The 17392-nt window shown below is 49.1% G+C and overlaps 1 protein-coding gene across 2 annotated transcripts in view; it reads right to left on the bottom strand.

The window, feature by feature from the left end:
* Positions 1-15674, bottom strand: part of ATP8B2 (ATPase phospholipid transporting 8B2) — a 92460-nt gene extending 76786 nt beyond the window's left edge. The window contains exons 1-5 of one of the 2 annotated variants that reach the window (XM_028710986.2): positions 15213-15674; positions 7046-7172; positions 2474-2611; positions 1344-1462; positions 287-504 (exon numbers count right to left, since the gene is read on the bottom strand). In XM_028710986.2, the coding sequence (XP_028566819.2) occupies positions 287-504; positions 1344-1462; positions 2474-2611; positions 7046-7172; positions 15213-15317 (707 nt within the window). In that variant the 5' untranslated portion in view covers positions 15318-15674. The remainder of the gene's footprint in view (positions 1-286; positions 505-1343; positions 1463-2473; positions 2612-7045; positions 7173-15212) is intronic. The other variant, XM_077920029.1, reaches the window with a different exon arrangement.
* Positions 15675-17392: the final 1718 nt, after the last annotated feature.

Raw genomic sequence — 17392 nt, 5'->3', positions numbered from 1 at the left:
CGTGAACCAGACTGTGACAGTGGGTCTGGAATGCTTTCTAAAGACACTGTGTCCGTCAGCTATCGCCCCTCTATTGCTGCTGCTGCTTCTTCCTCCTCTCCCATTATTTCCCAGCTTTCCCCCTCATCTGCCTCTGAGCTGTGACCTCCTTCAACCCCCTGTAGAAATTCTGAATTGTCACCTTCTTCTCTGGAAAGGTCAGGCTGGGGAGGAGGTCTCCACCATTCCTCCTTTCCCCAGTCCCTGACACGCACATACACCGCCTCCTCGCCCCTCGCGCACCCACCTGAACACCTGAGGCCCCCATCCGGCCAGGTAGGTGAAGAGCCGTGGGCCCAGGTCCCGGGCTGGGTTGATGGCGCACATACAGTTGGCTCCCATTGCCAAGCCGAGAGCAGTGACCAGCAAGCCCACCGCGATGGGCTCCAGTCCGTGTGGGACGCGCCTGTTGCGGGAGTCGATAATGGCCAGGATGCTCAATATCAGCACCCCGGTGCCCAGGACCTGATGAGGGGAAGAGGGAGGAGGGAGGACAGGACATCAACCAAAGCACAGGGGCATTGGAAACCACCGGAGACCAGCTATTTGTTTATCCAGGCCCCGGAAACTCAGCACCAGTCTGAGAAGGACCTTCTCGGTGGTGGCACCCGTCCTGTGGAATGCCCTCCCACCAGATGCCAAAGAAATAAACAACTATCTGACTTTTAGAAGACATCTGAAGGCAGCCCTGTTTAGGGAAGCTTTTAATATTTGAAGAATTATTGTATTTTAATATTTTGCTGGAAGCTGCCCAGAGTGTCTGGGGAAACCCAGCCAGATGGGCGGGGTATAAATTATTATTATTATTATTATTATTATTATTATTATTATTATTATTATTATTATTTTATTATTACAGTGGTACCTCAGGTTAAGAACTTAATTCGTTCTGGAGGTCCATTCTTAACCTGAAACTGTTCTTAACCTGAGGTACCACTTTAGCTAATGGGGCCTCCTGCTGCCGCTGCACAATTTCTGTTCTCATCCTGAAGCAAAGTTCTTAACCTGAGGTACTATTTCTGGGTTAGCGGAGTCTGTAACCTGAAGCGTCTGTAACCTGAGGTACCACTGTATTATTATTATTATTATTATTATTATTATTATTATTATTATTTCTTCGCACCTGGAGGTGCCGGGATTGAACCTGGGACCTTCTGCATGCAAGTCTGGTGCTCTAACCACTGAGCCAAGGCAAATGAATGGAGCAGCCACAGAGCAATTGGACATACGGGACGCATTGCCCTGAGTGAAGGATGCTTCCATCTCCGGGCAGCGCTGGGAGTTCTAGGGACAGCTGGCCCTACCTGGTCGAAGAAGCCGTTGCCAAGCGACAGGTAGGGAGCTGGGTAGGTGGCAAAGATGGAGGCAGTTTCACGGGGTCCGGTGACTGCAAGGGTCCCATTGCTGTAGCTGTGAATGGCGTCTGTGGAGAGAAAAGCCAGGGGCCGTGAGGCTTAGCTTTGCAGGAAGGGGAGCCAAAGTGGGAAAGGAGAGCAGCAGCCCTGCTCTGTCAGTTCAGCTGAGAAACCACCTTCATGTAATTCCTAACCAGTTTACATTCCCAGCTGGTCAGTATAAGGACTACCATGTAACTTCAACATCTGATTCCACTGCATTTTTTGTTCATCCTCTCCCCTCCTCATCCCTTTTTCCTTTTGTGCTGTGTCTCTTTAGATTGAAAGCCTGCAGGCAGGGGGTTTTTCCCCTACGTGTCATCGTTCTTACGCAGGGGTCGGCGAACTTTTTCAGCAGGGGACTGGTCCACTGTCGCTTAGACCTTGTGGGGGGCCGGACTATATTTTTTGGGGGGTAAATGAACGAATTCCTATGTCCCACAAATAACCCAGAGGTTGTCGTTCTTATGCAGGGGTCAGCAAACTTTTTCAGCAGGGGGCCGGTCCACTGTCCCTCAGACCTTGTGGGGGGCCGGACTATATTTTGGGGAAAAAATATGGACGAATTCCTATGCCCCACAAATAACCCAGAGATGCATTTTAAATGAAAGCACACATTCTACTCATGTAAAAACACTGATTCCCAGACCGTCCACGGGCCAGATTTAGAAGGCAGTTGGGCCGGATCCAGCCCCCGGGCCATAGTTTGCCTACCCATGTTCCTACGGCAGAAGTGTTTTAAGTAAATGAATAAATATGCAGTGAGCCTCACCGCTTGCCATTTCACACCCTACGGCTGCCAAGGAATGCTTTTGGGCGTCAATAGCAAACTTCGCAGCGCGGTTATGGCTTTTCTAGTATATCTGGTATATCTTTAACCCAAAGATTGGCTTTTACACCAGCAGAAGATGAGCTGGGCAGAGTCAATGAATACAGATGCGGCGAGGCAGGTGAATGTGTAATATGCCAAGCTTGTGAAGTTTGGCGAGAAACGCGCCTCTTATTTTCCCCACTGTGAAAACTCTGGGAGATAACGTTACCGTAATAAAGCATGTAGACGGTGCCTGCGCCCAAAAAGGCTCCCATAGTCTGAATGACAGAGAAGATGGGCAGTTTCCACCAGGGGCATTGGCCAAGCAGACACATGGTGAGCGTAAAGGCTGGATTTAAGTGCCCTCCTGTAAGAGAGAGAGAGAGAGAGAATCGCAGAATTGTAGAATCATAGAGTTGGAAGGGATCACAAGGGACATCTAGTCCACCTCCCCTGCGATGCAAGAATCTTTTTAGCCCAATGTGGGGCTCAAACGCACAACCCTGAGGTCAAGAGTCTCATGCTCTACCGACACCCGTGTTTGAAATCCTGTTCCGTATGGTCTCTCGCTTGTGAAATTGCACTAGGTCTTGCACATGCCCTTTGCAGGACTAGGAACTTACAGTGGCGTAGCATGGGTTGTCAGCACCTGGGGCAAGGCAAGTAATTTGCGCCCCCTAACCTGTGGATTTGCACCCCCTAACCCATGGATTTGCCCTAACCCCAGATGTTGCGCCCGGTGCGGCCGGCCCCCCCCTGCACCCCCCACGCTACGCCACTGGGAACTTAGGCTGCACATACACACCATACTGTATATTTAAAGCAAATTATTCCCCCTAAAGGGACGTGGGTGGCGCTGTGGGTTAAACCACAGAGCCTAGGGTGGCAAGAAGGTCGGCGGTTCGAATCCCCACGACGGGGTGAGCTCCTGTTGCTTGGTCCCTGCTCCTGCCAACCTAGCAGTTCGAAAGCACACCAGTGCAAGTAAATAAATAGGTACCGCTCTGGAGGGAAGGTAAACGGCGTATCCTGCGCTGCTCTGGTTCACCAGAAGCGGCTTGGTCATGCTGGCCACATGACCTGCTGTACGCTGGCTTCCTCGGCCAATAAAGCGAGATGAGCGCCACAACCCCAGAGTCAGTCACGACTGGACCTAATGATCAGGGGTCCCTTTACCTTCTACCTTTTTATTCCCCCTAAAGAATCCTGGGAACCACAGTTTGTTCAGGGCGCTGTGAATTGTAGCTCTGTGAGGGGTAGACGCCTCTCCTCTTGTGAGAGTTCACCCATCGTTTCAGGCCCATACAGGTCCACTGTTCCTTAGACCTTGTGGGGGGGCTGGACTATATTTTGGGCGGGGGGGGGGATGAACGGATTTTGAAAAAAAAGTAATGAATTCCTATGCCCCACAAATAACCCAGAGAGGCATTTTAAATAAAAGGACACATTCTATTCATGTAAAAACATGCTGATTCCCGGACTGTCCGTGGTCCGGATTTAGAAGGCGATTGGGCCAGATCCGGCCCCCAGCCCTTAGTTTGCCTACCCATGGTATAGATAATACTACACTGACCTCTTCTTCTGAGTAGTGGTGCAAATCAGCCCCAGGCAGAGAGAACTAAGCATGTCAAAAACTAGTGCCCATTGGAGACTGGTAGGGTGGAAGGCAGGGAGCCTAACAGCAGGTGGCGCCAGAGCCAATGACAGGCAGGGCCAGCTAATTCTATATTTGCCCCATCCTCCTCCTCCTCCTCCCTTCTGAGTTCTACAAGGGGCAAAACTGGGACTAAGAAAGAGAAAGAGGAGGGAGCGGGCAGGCAGGGGCGCTCGTTGGACCGATTGCAAGTTTCTACCAGGACTTGATGGAAACAGCCCTTTGAAACCCAAGTATTTGTTCCCTGCCCCAGAGCCTCAGCAGGTACACTGCCACTGGCCACGGAGGCTCCATTGAGCTATCGGGGTTGATAATAACTGCTGGTAGCTGGTCATAAGGTGGCTGAGTCATAGCTCCGGGAGCTAAGGTTGGCAGAGATAACAGGGACCAGAGGCGATAAGGAGCTTGCAGTCAACAGAAAGGAATCCCCGGAGAATAAATCTTTGGCGAGCACCTCCACGTGGCTTTCCCAGGTGTGTAAAGTGGGGTCTTTTCAGAGGAAGGACAGGGGAAGCAGGACTGGCCCAATCCCCAGCAAGCATCCACATAAGTGACAGAGAATAATTCTGATGCGGGTCTTAAACAACTTCATTGCATTTTCTGAAACAATGCACGAAACTGGGACGCAGCCATCTTCTGAAGTTTGTGCTTCGCCAAACTTTTCAATGCAGCCAAGCCACGTGTACAAAAATGCATACACAGGGGTAAGGTAAAGGTAAAGGGACCCCTGACCATTAGGTCCAGTCGTGACCGACTCTGGGGTTGCGGCGCTCATCTCGCTTTATTGGCCAAGGGAGCCAGCGTACAGCTTCCGGGTCATGTGGCCAGCATGACTAAGCCGCTTCTGGCAAAACAGAGCAGCGCACGGAAACGCCGTTTACCTTCCCGCCAGAGTGGTACCTATTTATCTACTTGCACTTTTGACGTGCTTTCGAACTGCTAGGTTGGCAGGAGCAGGGATCGAGCAATGGGAGCTCACCCCGTCGCGGGGATTCGAACCGCCGACCTTCTGATTGGCAAGTCCTAGGCTCTGTGGTTTAACCCACAGCGCCACCCGCGTCCCGTATACACATGGGTAAAATGTGCATATAATAGCACGTTAGGGAAGGTGGCTCTGCAAAGATGTCTCTGTTAAGATGAAAGACTCCAAAGGATAAAAAGAATATGACTTTGACAATATAAGGTGTTGCTTTAATTTCTTATGTGAATAAATCTAGCCGAACTATAACTCCTCCATCAGCCCATGGGACTTTCCAGAAGGACTCTTTAAAGTTGATATGCTTGACTTTCCATTGTTCATTATTGCAACAGCTGCGTTGTGAATCTGCTTATTGTTTGTTACTATGGACACACCCTCCAAATGTCCCTATTTTCCAGGGACGTCCCTGATATAGAGAAGCCATTTTGATTTGATCTTGCAATGTCCCACTTTTCCTTAGGATGTCCCTATTTTCATTGGAGAAATGTTGGAGGGTATGGAGTTATCCGACCCCCGAGTTGTCTGAAGGCAATCCTGTATAGGGAAGATTTTTTAAATATTTTATTACGATTTAATACATGTTGGAAGCTGCCCAGAGTAGCTGAGGCAAACCAGTAGGGTGTGTATAAATAGTAAAATTATCATTATGGAATGGGACACCCCTATTTTAATCGGAGAAGTGTTGGAAGATGCTTGCACATTTTAGAAATATTTGCCCATATTGAAAAAGATGTCTCTATTAGGCAAAATCATATACAAAATTCATATACAAAATTCATATACAGAGACAGGCAGAGAATTTCAAAGGATGGTTGTGTCTTGGCTACGGTATTGTTTCAGAAAGTACCACCAAAGTAGGTTTTCCGCTTGTGATCTTTTTAACCCATGCAGTTTCAAGCCTAAATTTTGTTCCAACACTAAGGACTAGCAACTTGCATATTCGAAAACAAAACTGATAGAAAGCCGCTATGATCAGGAAGCTACAGCCTGAGTTCAGCACTGTATTCTGCGCCTCAGATTCAGGGCCGGATTTAGGTTTGATGAGGCCCTAAGCTACTGAAGGCAACGGGCCCTTTATATGTCAACAACAACTTGTTGTTTTTTGTGTTGAATATATGCTATAAGGTAATATAGGGATCTCATAGGTATCTAAAGCCAATTGCCACTGTTGCTGTATGTACGGTAGGTTTTATTTTATTTCTTTTTTATCTTATATTTTGGAAATGTACATCCAGGTTTTTTCCCCTTTAAATTTTTTTGGGGCCCCCAAGAGAGTGGGGCCCTAAGTTATAGCTTGCTAAGCTTATACGTAAATCCGGCACTGCTCAGATTTTACCAGGCTTAACTTGTGCCCTTGCCTTTGCAAAACAAAATAAACTATAAAATTTGCTGCTGTTGCCTTTTAAAAAAGGATTTATAAGGAGATAGTAGGGACACGGGTGGCGCTGTGAATTAAACCACAGAGCCTAGGACTTGCCGATCAGAAGGTCGGCAGTTCGAATCACTGCGATGGGGTGAACTCCTGTTGCTCGGTCCCTGCTCCTGCCAACCTAGCAATTCGAAAGCACATCCAAGTGCAAGTAGATAAATAAACACAGTGCAAGTACAGTGGTACCTCGGGTTAAGTACTTAATTCATTCTGGAGGTCTGTACTTAACCTGAAACTGTTCTTAACCTGAAGCACCACTTTAGCTAATGGGGCCTCCTGCTGCCCCTGCGCCGCCGGAGCACCATTTCTGTTCTCATCCTGAAGCAAAGTTCTTAACCTGAAGCACTATTTCTGGGTCAGCGGAGTCTGTAACCTGAAGCGTATGTAACCTGAAGCGTATGTAACCCGAGGTACCACTGTAGATAAATAGGTACCGCTCTGGCGGGAAGGTAAACAGTGTTTCCGTGCGCTGCTCTGGTTCGCCAGAAGCGGCTTAATCATGCTGGCCACATGACCCGGAAGCTGTACGCCGGCTCCCTCGGCCAATAAAGCGAGATGAGCGCCGCAACCCCAGAGTCGGTCACGACTGGACCTAACGGTCAGGGGTCCCTTTACCTTTTTATAAGGAGATAAACACTGCATCTCTCCCCCACAATTGCCCCAAATTTTGAGCGAGGCCTGGACGAAGTGCCTGCCCCATCCCTGGGGCTCATGCACAAGAGAACCTCCCCTTTCTCACCGGAAACTCCTCCCGAAACGTGGATGGCTACCATTACAGCAATTCCGCTTGCCAGGGCTGAGCTAAAATAGCCACCCTTCGTTCCTTCGCTGGTGGTGGCCTGCGCAGATGCGCTCAGAGTAATCACCTGGGAAAGAGAGAGAGAGAAAAAAATAGGGGAAAAGACCTTTGGGAGAATCTTTGCGCTGGGTCAACACTCCTGCATCATGCCTACGTTGTCGCTCCCAGGTGGCGCTAGGAACCCTGTTTGACCTGGCACCAATCATCTTCCATTTTCTGATGGTCATGGGGTGGAAGCGATGGGCTATGGCAGCGATGGCGAACCTTTTAGAGACCGGGTGCCCAAACTGCAGCCCCAAACACACTTATTTATCACCAAGTGCCAACATGGCAATTTAACCTGTATATCTCATTTCCCCCCCGTGTATTTCACGTTTCTTCTTCATGACTGCTGTTGTAATAAATAACCCTTCATAAAAGCTATTGCATTACGTTCTTAATTAAATTATCTTCCCATCGCTATATAATTTTATGGCATAACTCAGTGCTTTCTTTCTTAAAAAAATGTTGAGGGGTACTCTTATTTTGGCTCAAGAAAATCACCACCTGGGAAAAATAAATACAGTTCAAATCGGGGAAAATAAATACAGTGAATTTATTCTCCCGTTAAATTCGCAAAATGTTTAGGGGTATGCGTCCCCCTGTGTCCCCACAGGAAAAAACCCCACAGGTATTCCTCCAAAACAAAGTGGTATTAGTGAGCCATCAAACCTCGGAAATACATTTTTTTACAGAAGGTTCCACAATTTTGGCCACTAGTGTACACTGGAGGAGTGTGCGAAGAGCCACCCTCTCCCAAATTTTAATATGAGATAATAATGATTGTCTGCGTGTACACATACAAATATAAATAAATAAATAAACCCATCCAAATGGGCAGGGTATAATAATAATAATAATTATTATTATTATTAGGACGCGGGTGGTGCTGTGGGTTAAACCACAGAGCCTAGGACTTGCCAATCAGAAGGTTGGCGGTTCGAATCCCTGCGATGGGGTGAGCTCCCGTTGCTCGGTCCCTGCTCCTGCCAAGCTAGCAGTTCGAAAGCACGTCAAAGTGCAAATAGATAAATAGGTACCGCTCCGGCGTGAAGGTAAACGGTGTTTCCATGCGCTGCCAGAAGCGGCTTAGTCCTGCTGGCCACATGACCCGGAAGCTGTACGCCGGCTCCCTCGGCCAATAAATTGAGATGAGCACCACAACCGCAGAGTCAGTCACGACTGGACCTAATGGTCAGGGGTCCCTTCCTTTATTATTATTATTTTGCCATTTCTTTGGCTGCTGTTTGATTGTAGCCTCCACAGAATGAATTTCTCTTGTTGGCTTCCGCAAGAAAGCCCAGCGAACATGTAAACCCTTTCTTAGGTTGCTTACTGACCTGGGAGTTAAGCTCTGCTGAACTCAAGGCGGCTTACTCCCGAGTAGGAAAAACAGACTGGCAAGAGGCCCTGGCACATCAAAAGTCTGCTCAGCCTCTCGCTCGCTCGTTTGCCAGGCCCTAGTGCCACCCTGGCACGGAAGCTACGGCTCTGCTGGGGCGATGGCGCACGTGCCCACAGAGAGAGCTCTGAGTTCTGGGCTATGGGGTCCTGGATTTTGGCTGCCAGCTGGCAAAGTGATAAAAATGTACCTAGAGAGAGGAGCGTTGGAATTTGCACTCTACGAAGCCCATAATAAGTGATAATAATTTTATTATTTATATGCCACCTGTCAGGGCTGCCTCAGGTCCCAGCTCACAAGAGACCAACGCCAAGTCCAATTTATGTACAAAGATCTTTATTGCAGTGTTTTGTCCGCTCCACAGCCGAGGCGCGCAGCCCCACGTCTGTTACGCTTAGACCGCTGAAGTCCCCTCTGAGTCACTCCCTCCTCTGCACCAGTTTAAGAGGGCTGTGCTGCTCCACCTCTTCCTTTCTTTCCTTTTCCGCAGGGTCTTTCTGCCCCCTGGGGTTTCGCCCCTCCTGGATTCCCCTGACGCGGAATCCCCAGACAGCTCTTCCCCCCTCCTGCGTGCTTTGGGACCTGGCTCCTCCTCTGGGCTCCCTGTTCTTCCGCGCGCCTCCACATTTGAACTTGGCGCACGTTCGCAACCTCTAACCTTCCTCTTGACAGTTACACTACTCCCTGCACTACTCCCCTCCCCTTCCGGGACGGTGTCTTGCTCCGATCTCCCCTCCCTCTCTGCTTTCGGACCTGCTTCCCCTGTCACACTGGAATCTCCACCCCCTTCACTGCGCTCTGGCGGAGAAGCCGGTCCCGACTCCCAGCTCCCACTTTGGGTTCCCCTGCTGGTCCCCTGCTCCTGACGAGTCCCCCCTGTGACTCCCCTTGGCCTGACCACCGGCGCCCCCTTCTGGGAATCTTCCGATTCACTTGAAAGACTCATGGAATCCCTCAAGTCATCGTCATCCTCTTCCTCGCTGTCCTGGGATTCTTCCCCCTCGCTCTCCGTCTCCTCCCTCACCTGTGCCTCTGTCCCTGAACCCCTGACACCACCCATCCGACCGGGTCAGCCCAGCCACTTCTCCCAACAAAACACACTAAAACATCAACCATTAAAATCTCTGAACAACGCTGCCTTCCGATGTCTTCCAAACGTCAAATCGTTGTTTCATCAGGACTAGGGAGTCCCTCCCCCCGCCCACTTGCCTGCTCCCTGTCTCCCAGAAATCGTACTTCTTTCTTGTCAGGATTCAACCTCAATCCACTGACCGCCACCCATCCTCCAACCGTCACCGCCAACCCATCGGAACATCAGTCGTGGGACAGGGATGGGACAGGATTTGGTATTTCAAGCCGAATTGATCCAGTCGGAATACTCCAAAACGGTATAGGAACTGGTATCTTTCAAAATCCCAGACAAACCACCGCTCCAAAATTAAAGCTTAAAAAAATGCACCTATTAGGAGAAGCTGTGCAAAAAAACGAATCTGAGGAGCTCAATCGCTGACAAGGAAGTTAAAGGCGAAGGTGAAGGAATCCCTAACCATTAAGTCAAGCTACGGATGACTCTGGGGTTGCGGTGCTCATCTCGCTTTCAGGCCAAAGGAGCCGGTGTTTGTCCGCAGACAGCTTCTGGGTCATGTGGCCAGCATGACTAAGCCACTTCTGGCGAACCAGAGCAGCGAGCGGAAACGCCTTTTACCTTCCCGCCAGAGTGGTACCTATTTATCTACTTGCGCTTTGATATGCTTTTGAACTGCTAGGTTGGCAGGAGCTGGGACCAAGCAACGGCAGCTTACCCCGTCACAGGGATTCGAACCGCCGACCTTCTGATTGGCAAGCCCTAGGCTTTGTGGTTTAGACCACAGCGCCATCCGCATTGTTACACACCAGCAAAATCAGGGGGGGCTTACTTCTGAGTAAAGAGCATGGGGTGGAGAGGCTTAGCGATGAGCCTATTAATTATTATTATTATTATTATTATTATTATTATTATTATTATTATTACTACTACTATTTCAAATGAGGAGAGGAGAGCCCAGGTTATCTCCCGGGGCTCCAAACAAGGGAACCTGAACTCCATAACTATTTTTTGCATTCCAGAAGAGGTGGAAAACAAACCTTTTGGACCCTGAACTTTGCCCCTCTGGCTCGCCCGCTCCAGGGTCAGGTGCAATGCAATTAAGCACCCATTGCCCATGAAGGCAGGTCCAGCATTAACAGCAAGACATTAAAGCATGACAGGTAGCCAGACAGGAACCCCATTCCTAAAAGCATGTCTTCAGAGACAGAACTCGGATCCAGATGTTGCAAACAGCCAACTTGCAGTGGCGTGCGGCAGCAAGAGCATTAATATCACCCAGGGCAACCGATGAACTCCTTTTTTTTTTAATAATCTTTATTAATTTAAATTACACACTTATACAAAGAATTTACAATCTCATACTACAAAAAGAAAATTAAAGAAAAAACAATTAAGAAACAGGAAAAGAAGATAATACAGGGGAAAAATAAAGAAGAAAAAGCAAATTTACATACATAAAAAAACACCTTAATCTTCCTAATTAATACCTAATTAAACGGATGAACTCCTGGGTGATAACAAGGTCTTCAAGTTTTCTTTTTATTTGGTGATGGGTTAGCAGGGAGGAAGTCAGAGAATCCGCGGGGCTGCAGTTTTGGATTCTGTTTTGGGAGCTGGTTGTGTGTGTGTTGTCATGGTGGACTCCTGTATTTAAATCATTTACACTCCCAGCAAAGGCCAACATGCGCCTGAGCTCTAGGAGGTCAGGTTTCAGGTAGGGAAGATGGGAAGATGCGATAGGGAGCTGACATGCCGGCACCGACTAGTCATCTTGACACCGATACCAGGGAAGATCCCAGAACGGATAATTAAACAGATAATTGGTCGGTGAGCAATCGGGAAAGGATGCCGGGAGCATGGGTTTCTCAAAAACAAGTCATGGCAGATGAATCTCGTTTCTGTTATTGATAATTACAGGTTTCGTGGATCATAGGAATACTGTGGACATAAGTGTACCTTGATTTCAGTTAGGCTTTTGACAAAGTCCCCCATAATATTTTTGCAGAGAAGCTGGTAAAATGTGAACTGGACGAGATAACCGCAAGATGGATTTGTAGCTGGTTGACTGACAGAACCCAAAGACTGCTCACGAATGGTTCTCCATCATTCTGGGGAAAAGTGACAATGGCGGCATGCCACAAGGGTCTGCCCTGGGCCCTTGGTCTGATGTCTTTATAAACATCTTGGATTAAGGCACTGAGGGGATGCTCATCAACTAAGCAGATGGTACCAAACTGGGAGGGGTAGCCAATGTCACTGAAAACAGAATTGGGTTTTCGATATGGCCTTGACAGATTGGAGAACTGGGCTCAAGCTAACAAAATGGATTTCAAGAGGGACAAATGTTAAGATTCTGCACTTAGGCAGGAAGAACGAGCTGCACAAATATAAGATGGCGGACACCTGGCTTGCCAGTAGTAGTAGTAATAGTAATAATACTACTACTAATACTACTACTACTAATAATTTATTATTTATACCCCGCCCATCTGGCTGACTTTCCCCAGCCACTCTGGGCGGCTCCCATTCGAGTGTTAAAAACAATAAAGCATTAAATATTAAAAACTTCCCTAAACAGGGCTGCCTTCAGATGTCTTTTAAAGATAAGATAGCTGCTTATTTCCTTCACATCTGATGGGAGGGCGTTCCACAGGGTGGGCGCCACTACTGAGAAGCCCCTCTGCCTGGTTCCCTGTAACTTGGTTTCTCACAGTGAGGGAACCGCCAGAAGGCCCTCAGCGCTGGACCTCAGTGTCCAGGCAGAACGATGGAGGTGGAGACGCTCCTTCAGGTATTCTGGACCGAGGCTGTTTAGGGCTTGAAAGGTCAGCACCAACATTTTGAATTGTGCTCGGAAATGTACTGGGAGCCAATGCAGATCTCTCAGGACCGGTGTTATGTGGTCCCGGCAGCCAGTCCCAGTCACCAGTCTAGCTGCCGCATTCTGGATTAGTTGTAGTTTCTGGGTCACCTTCAAAGGTAGCCCCACGTAGAGGGCATTGAAGTAGTCCAAGCGGGAGATTACTAGAGCATGCACCACTCTGGCGAGACAGTCCGCAGGCATTTAAAAGTGAAAAGGATCTAGGGGGTTTTGTAGACCACAAGCTGAACATGAGTCAATAGTGTGATGCAGCAGCAAATAAAGCTAATGCTATTCTAGGCTGAATCAACAGAAGTTGAGTGTCCAGATCAAGGGAAGTAATAGTCCCACTCTATTCTGCCTTGGTCAGACCTGGAGTCCTGAGTCCAATTCTGGGAGCCACTATTTGAGGAGATTGAGAAGCTGGAAGGTTTTCAGAGGAGGGCAACCAAGATGATCAAGGGCCTTATGAGGAATGGTTGAGGGAGTTGGGTATGTTTAGCCTGGTAGAGACTGAGAGGAGATATGATAGCCACCTTTTGATATCTACAGGACTGTCACACGGAGCAAGCCTGTTTTCTCCTCTTTGGACCTAAACCAATGGCTTCAAGTTACAAGAATGAGATTGTGAGGTTTGGGAGTTGAGTTGAGTTGAGAGTTGAGGTTTGGGAGTTGAAGAAGGAAGAGGGAGATTTAGGTGTGGGTTGGTAGAGTTGTATTGTGAGAGTGTGAGAGGAATTGTTAGATGGAGTCAGATAGTTAGTTGGAATAATCAGTTTGGAGTTGTTAGGAACTAAGAATAAGAAACTGCCAAGAAAAATTAACTGTAACCATAAGCTTGTTCCTGCATTTAAAAATAAACTTGATTATTTGTTTATGTTTACAACTGACTGGACTCCGTGTGTCCCCGTGAGATACGGGGTGGTGGCAGCAGAAAAAGCAATCGCAGTGGCGGCACAGGGTCAACAGACCGTCAAACGTCCGGGGCCCTGTGTGTGATCGCCACAAACATCAGGAGGAACTTTCTGACAGTAAGAGCTGTTCAACCGTGGAGCGGACTTCCTTTAAAGCTGGCAGTGGGCTCTGCTTCCTTCAAGGTTTTTAAACAGAGGTTGGATGGCCATCTGTCAAGTATGACCTAACTGAGATTCCTGTATTGCAGGGCGTTGGACTAGACGACTCTCAGGGTCCCTTCAAATTCTTCAATTCGATGGTTCCAGCCCTCATAGCTCTACACAGAAGTCAACCTTAAACAGGAACATAGCAAGCCACCTTCTTTCAAGTGAGACGATTGGGCCCATCTAGCTCAGTACTGTCTACACTGGCAGGCAGCAGCTCTCCAGGGTTTTCAGACAGGGAGCGTCTCCCAGCCCTGCCTGGAGTTTTCAGGGTTGGAAACTGGGGAAAAAAGGTGCTCTACCGCTAAGCAAACGCCAGCCTTTCTCTGCAACATAGGGATCGTGTACCAGTTCAGACTAGGGTTACCAGACGTCCCCGGATTCACAAATCTGTCCCCGGACAAAATCTGTCCCCGGATTTTAATTAATGTCCCTGAATTTATGCCTGGGGACTTCTGGGGAGGCAACATGGCAGGTGCCATGGCAGCGAGGCAGCACCGGAAGTCACGGCCACGTCAAAGTCCCAGCCAGCCAATCTGCTGGCTGGGGGGCTATTTAAACCGAGGCATGAGCCAGAGAGCTTCCTTCTGGCTCACTTCCTTGATCAACGCTCGCCCCAAAATCGCACAGAGCCACCCACAGCAGAAAAGCCTGTGGCGCTCTTCTGCTGTGGGCTCTGCGCACCCAAGTTGGGGGGCAGCGAGCGACGCGCTGAGGCGGTGAAGAAGAGGAGGAGAAGCCTAGAAATTAGCTGTTCTGCATTGCAAGACAGAGAGAGAGAGACAGAGCCTTGTGTGTGTGTTTTAATGCGTGTTTTCCCAAGACCAGCGAGCGCTTTTACTCAATCTCTCTCCCCCCCCCCCCAATCTCTTTTGGGGGGGGCATTTGTGTATTTGTAGATGGGCCTAGGACTTGCCGATCAGAAGGTCGGCGGTTCGAATCCCCGCGACGGGGTGAGCTCCCATTGCTCGGTCCCTGCTCCTGCCAACCTAGCAGTTCGAAAGCATGTCAAAGTGCAAGTAGATAAATAGGTACCGCTCCGGCGGGAAGGTAAACGGCGTTTCCGTGTGCTGCTCTGGTTCGCCAGAAGCGGCTTAGTCATGCTGGCCACATGACCCGGAAGCTGTATGCCGGCTCCCTCGGCCAAGAAAGCGAGATGAGCGCCGCAACCCCAGAGTTAGTCACGACTGGACCTAATGATCAGGGTTCCCTTTACCTTTATCTTAGATGGGCTTCTCTGCCTGCCTTGTGATGAGGTGCACACCCAGCAACTTTGGGGTTCCCCCCCTAAAAAGGTCAAGAACTCTGGGCAACCCTTTCCTAAAATAATAAAGCATGAATATTTTTTTTAAGTGTCTCTAGATTCCTTGAAAAAAATCTGGTAAGCATAGCTCAGACTTCTTCTTCTAGCTTAGCACTGTTGACACTGACTGGCAGTGGCTCTCCAGGGCTGAATTCAGGCTGGGGGTCCTCTCCCCAGCTCTGACTGGACTGAATCTGGAGCCTTCTGCATGCAAGACAGATGTCCTATCCCTAAGCTGCAGGTGCTTCGCCATCTTCTGTTTCCCCTGCCCCCAAACCAGGAAATATTTGCAACTTACGATCAGCATGAAGACCCCCAGGAGCTCTGCGAGGCACTGGCGGAGGAGGAGGCTGCGGAGACGGAAGCAAGCTTGCGCTTTGGCTAAGAAGCGGGTGTAAATCATCGCCAGCTGGGAGAGAAAGCTTTCCGCAGGCAGATCAGAAATAGAGATGTGCGCGTAGCTGCATGGGAGCTGCTCTCGGGCTACCGGTAATAATAACTAATTATTCTCGGAACTCGTTGCTTAAATGCCCGGGGAAGTTATGTAAGAAGTGAGAACGGCAGCGTGCAGGCGAGAAAAAAGGGCATGGATCCCTCCGGCACCAGCCTCTCCCCAGACTTGGAATTATGACCCCTGTTGTCAGGAGCAAAAGGCGTGCTTGACCCATATGCCAGCGCTACTGGCACGGTGAGGCTGTGCTGGAGTTTTGCACATGCCCTTGCAATAACGTAGGGAGAGAGAGCCAGATGGATCAGGCCAGCATCCCTGTTCTCGCTAGACAAATGCCCCAGTGGGAAACCTGCAAGCAGGATTCGAACCCAGCAACTGGTTTCCAGCAACTGGTATTCAGAAGTATCGCTGCCTCGAACTGTGGAGGAAGAGTGTGCTGGGCCCGCGGGTAACCCGTGAAACGTGGTCCAGGACCAGTCCAGAATCCAAAGGTTCTGCTAGGAGTCAGTCCGACAGGGCCAAGGCAGGAAACCAGGCAAGGACAGGTACAGTGGTACCTCTGGATGCGAACAGGATCCGTTCCAGAGCCCCGTTCGCATCCAGAGCAGAATGCAACCCGCGTCTGCGTATGTGCAGGTCGCAATTTACTGCTTCTGCGCATGCACGTGACGTCATTTTGAGCGTCTGTGAATGCGCGAGCAGCGAATCCCGGAAGTAATGTGTTCCGTTACTCTCGGGTTGCCATGGAGCGCAACCCGAAAACGCTAAACCTGAAGCAACTTTAACCCGAGGTATGACTGTACAGGATCTCAGGCGGGATCTAGCATACAGCAACGTCGCTCCCGCAACCTGGAGCGGGGTCCGACAGCCTTTTATCTCTGTCAGGGTAACGGCCGGTCCTGATCCCCCAGCGACTCACCTCCCTGTTTCACCCGAAGGCGAGCACTCCTCCTGCGAGTACTCAGGTCTCTCCTTCTCTCAGACCTCAGTCTCTGCAGCTCAGGAGATGTCGGTGGGTTACTAGACCCAGAGGCCGCCTCAGCCTCCCCTGACCCAACTGGTAGTGGGGCAGCTGTAAGTGATGGCCCAGCTGAAGGCAACAAGGTAATCCCCGCATCTGGAGCCAGGGCTCCAGGATCCAGTGCGGACTGAGACTCCTCTGGTTCCGAGCCCGAGTCCCAGGCCATCACAAAGAGCACAGCAGCTGTAACTAGAAGCCATGAAGACAGTTTCCATGAATTTGTCCAATCCTCTTTGAAAGCTATATCTGGGTTAGTGGCCATCACTCTTGTGGCAGTGAGTCCCACAGTTTAACAATTTTATCTCTTATCTGTATTGACTCTTCCAACAGTTTTTTTACTTTTTTATTGTACGGTTTTATGCTTTTATTGCAATAAACCGCTTGGATGTATTTTTTATGATATAGTAGTATACTTTTTTTTTTTTTACATTCTAGTGTTATGAGAAGAGAGGGAGAAAAACGTCTCTCTATCTACTTTCTCCATGCATGGTGTAATTTTGTTAACTTCTATCGTGTCATCGCTTACCTGCCCTTTCTCTAAACTATAAAGTCCCAAACTCTGCAACTTTTCCTTCACAGGGACACCTCTCCATCCCCTTGATCAGCAAACTTTTTCAGCAGGGGGCTGGTCCACTGTCCCTCAGACCTTGTAGGGGGGCCGGACTATATTTTGAAAAATAATAATGAATGAATTCCTATGCCCCACAAATAACCCAGAGATGCATTTTAAATAAAAGGACACATTCTACTCATGTAAAAACACACTGATTCCCAGACCGTCTGAGGGTCGGATTTAGAAGGTGATTGGGCCAGATCCGGCCCACAGGCCTTAGTTGCCTACCCATGCCCTTGATGGTTTCGCTTGCCCTTTCCTGAACCTGTCCTCGCTCTACAATATCCTTTTTTTGTGGTCCACTGAGGGTGTCACTTCAGGTGTGGTAGTGCACAAACTGTCCTATGTCCTGTATACCCATTTTCCCTTTTTGTGTACACAACAGACAGACAC

This window comes from Podarcis muralis, chromosome 16, assembly GCF_964188315.1.
Source record: "Podarcis muralis chromosome 16, rPodMur119.hap1.1, whole genome shotgun sequence".
NCBI classification, from domain to species: domain Eukaryota; kingdom Metazoa; phylum Chordata; class Lepidosauria; order Squamata; family Lacertidae; genus Podarcis; species Podarcis muralis.
This window is presented reverse-complemented; position numbering and strand designations above follow the sequence as displayed.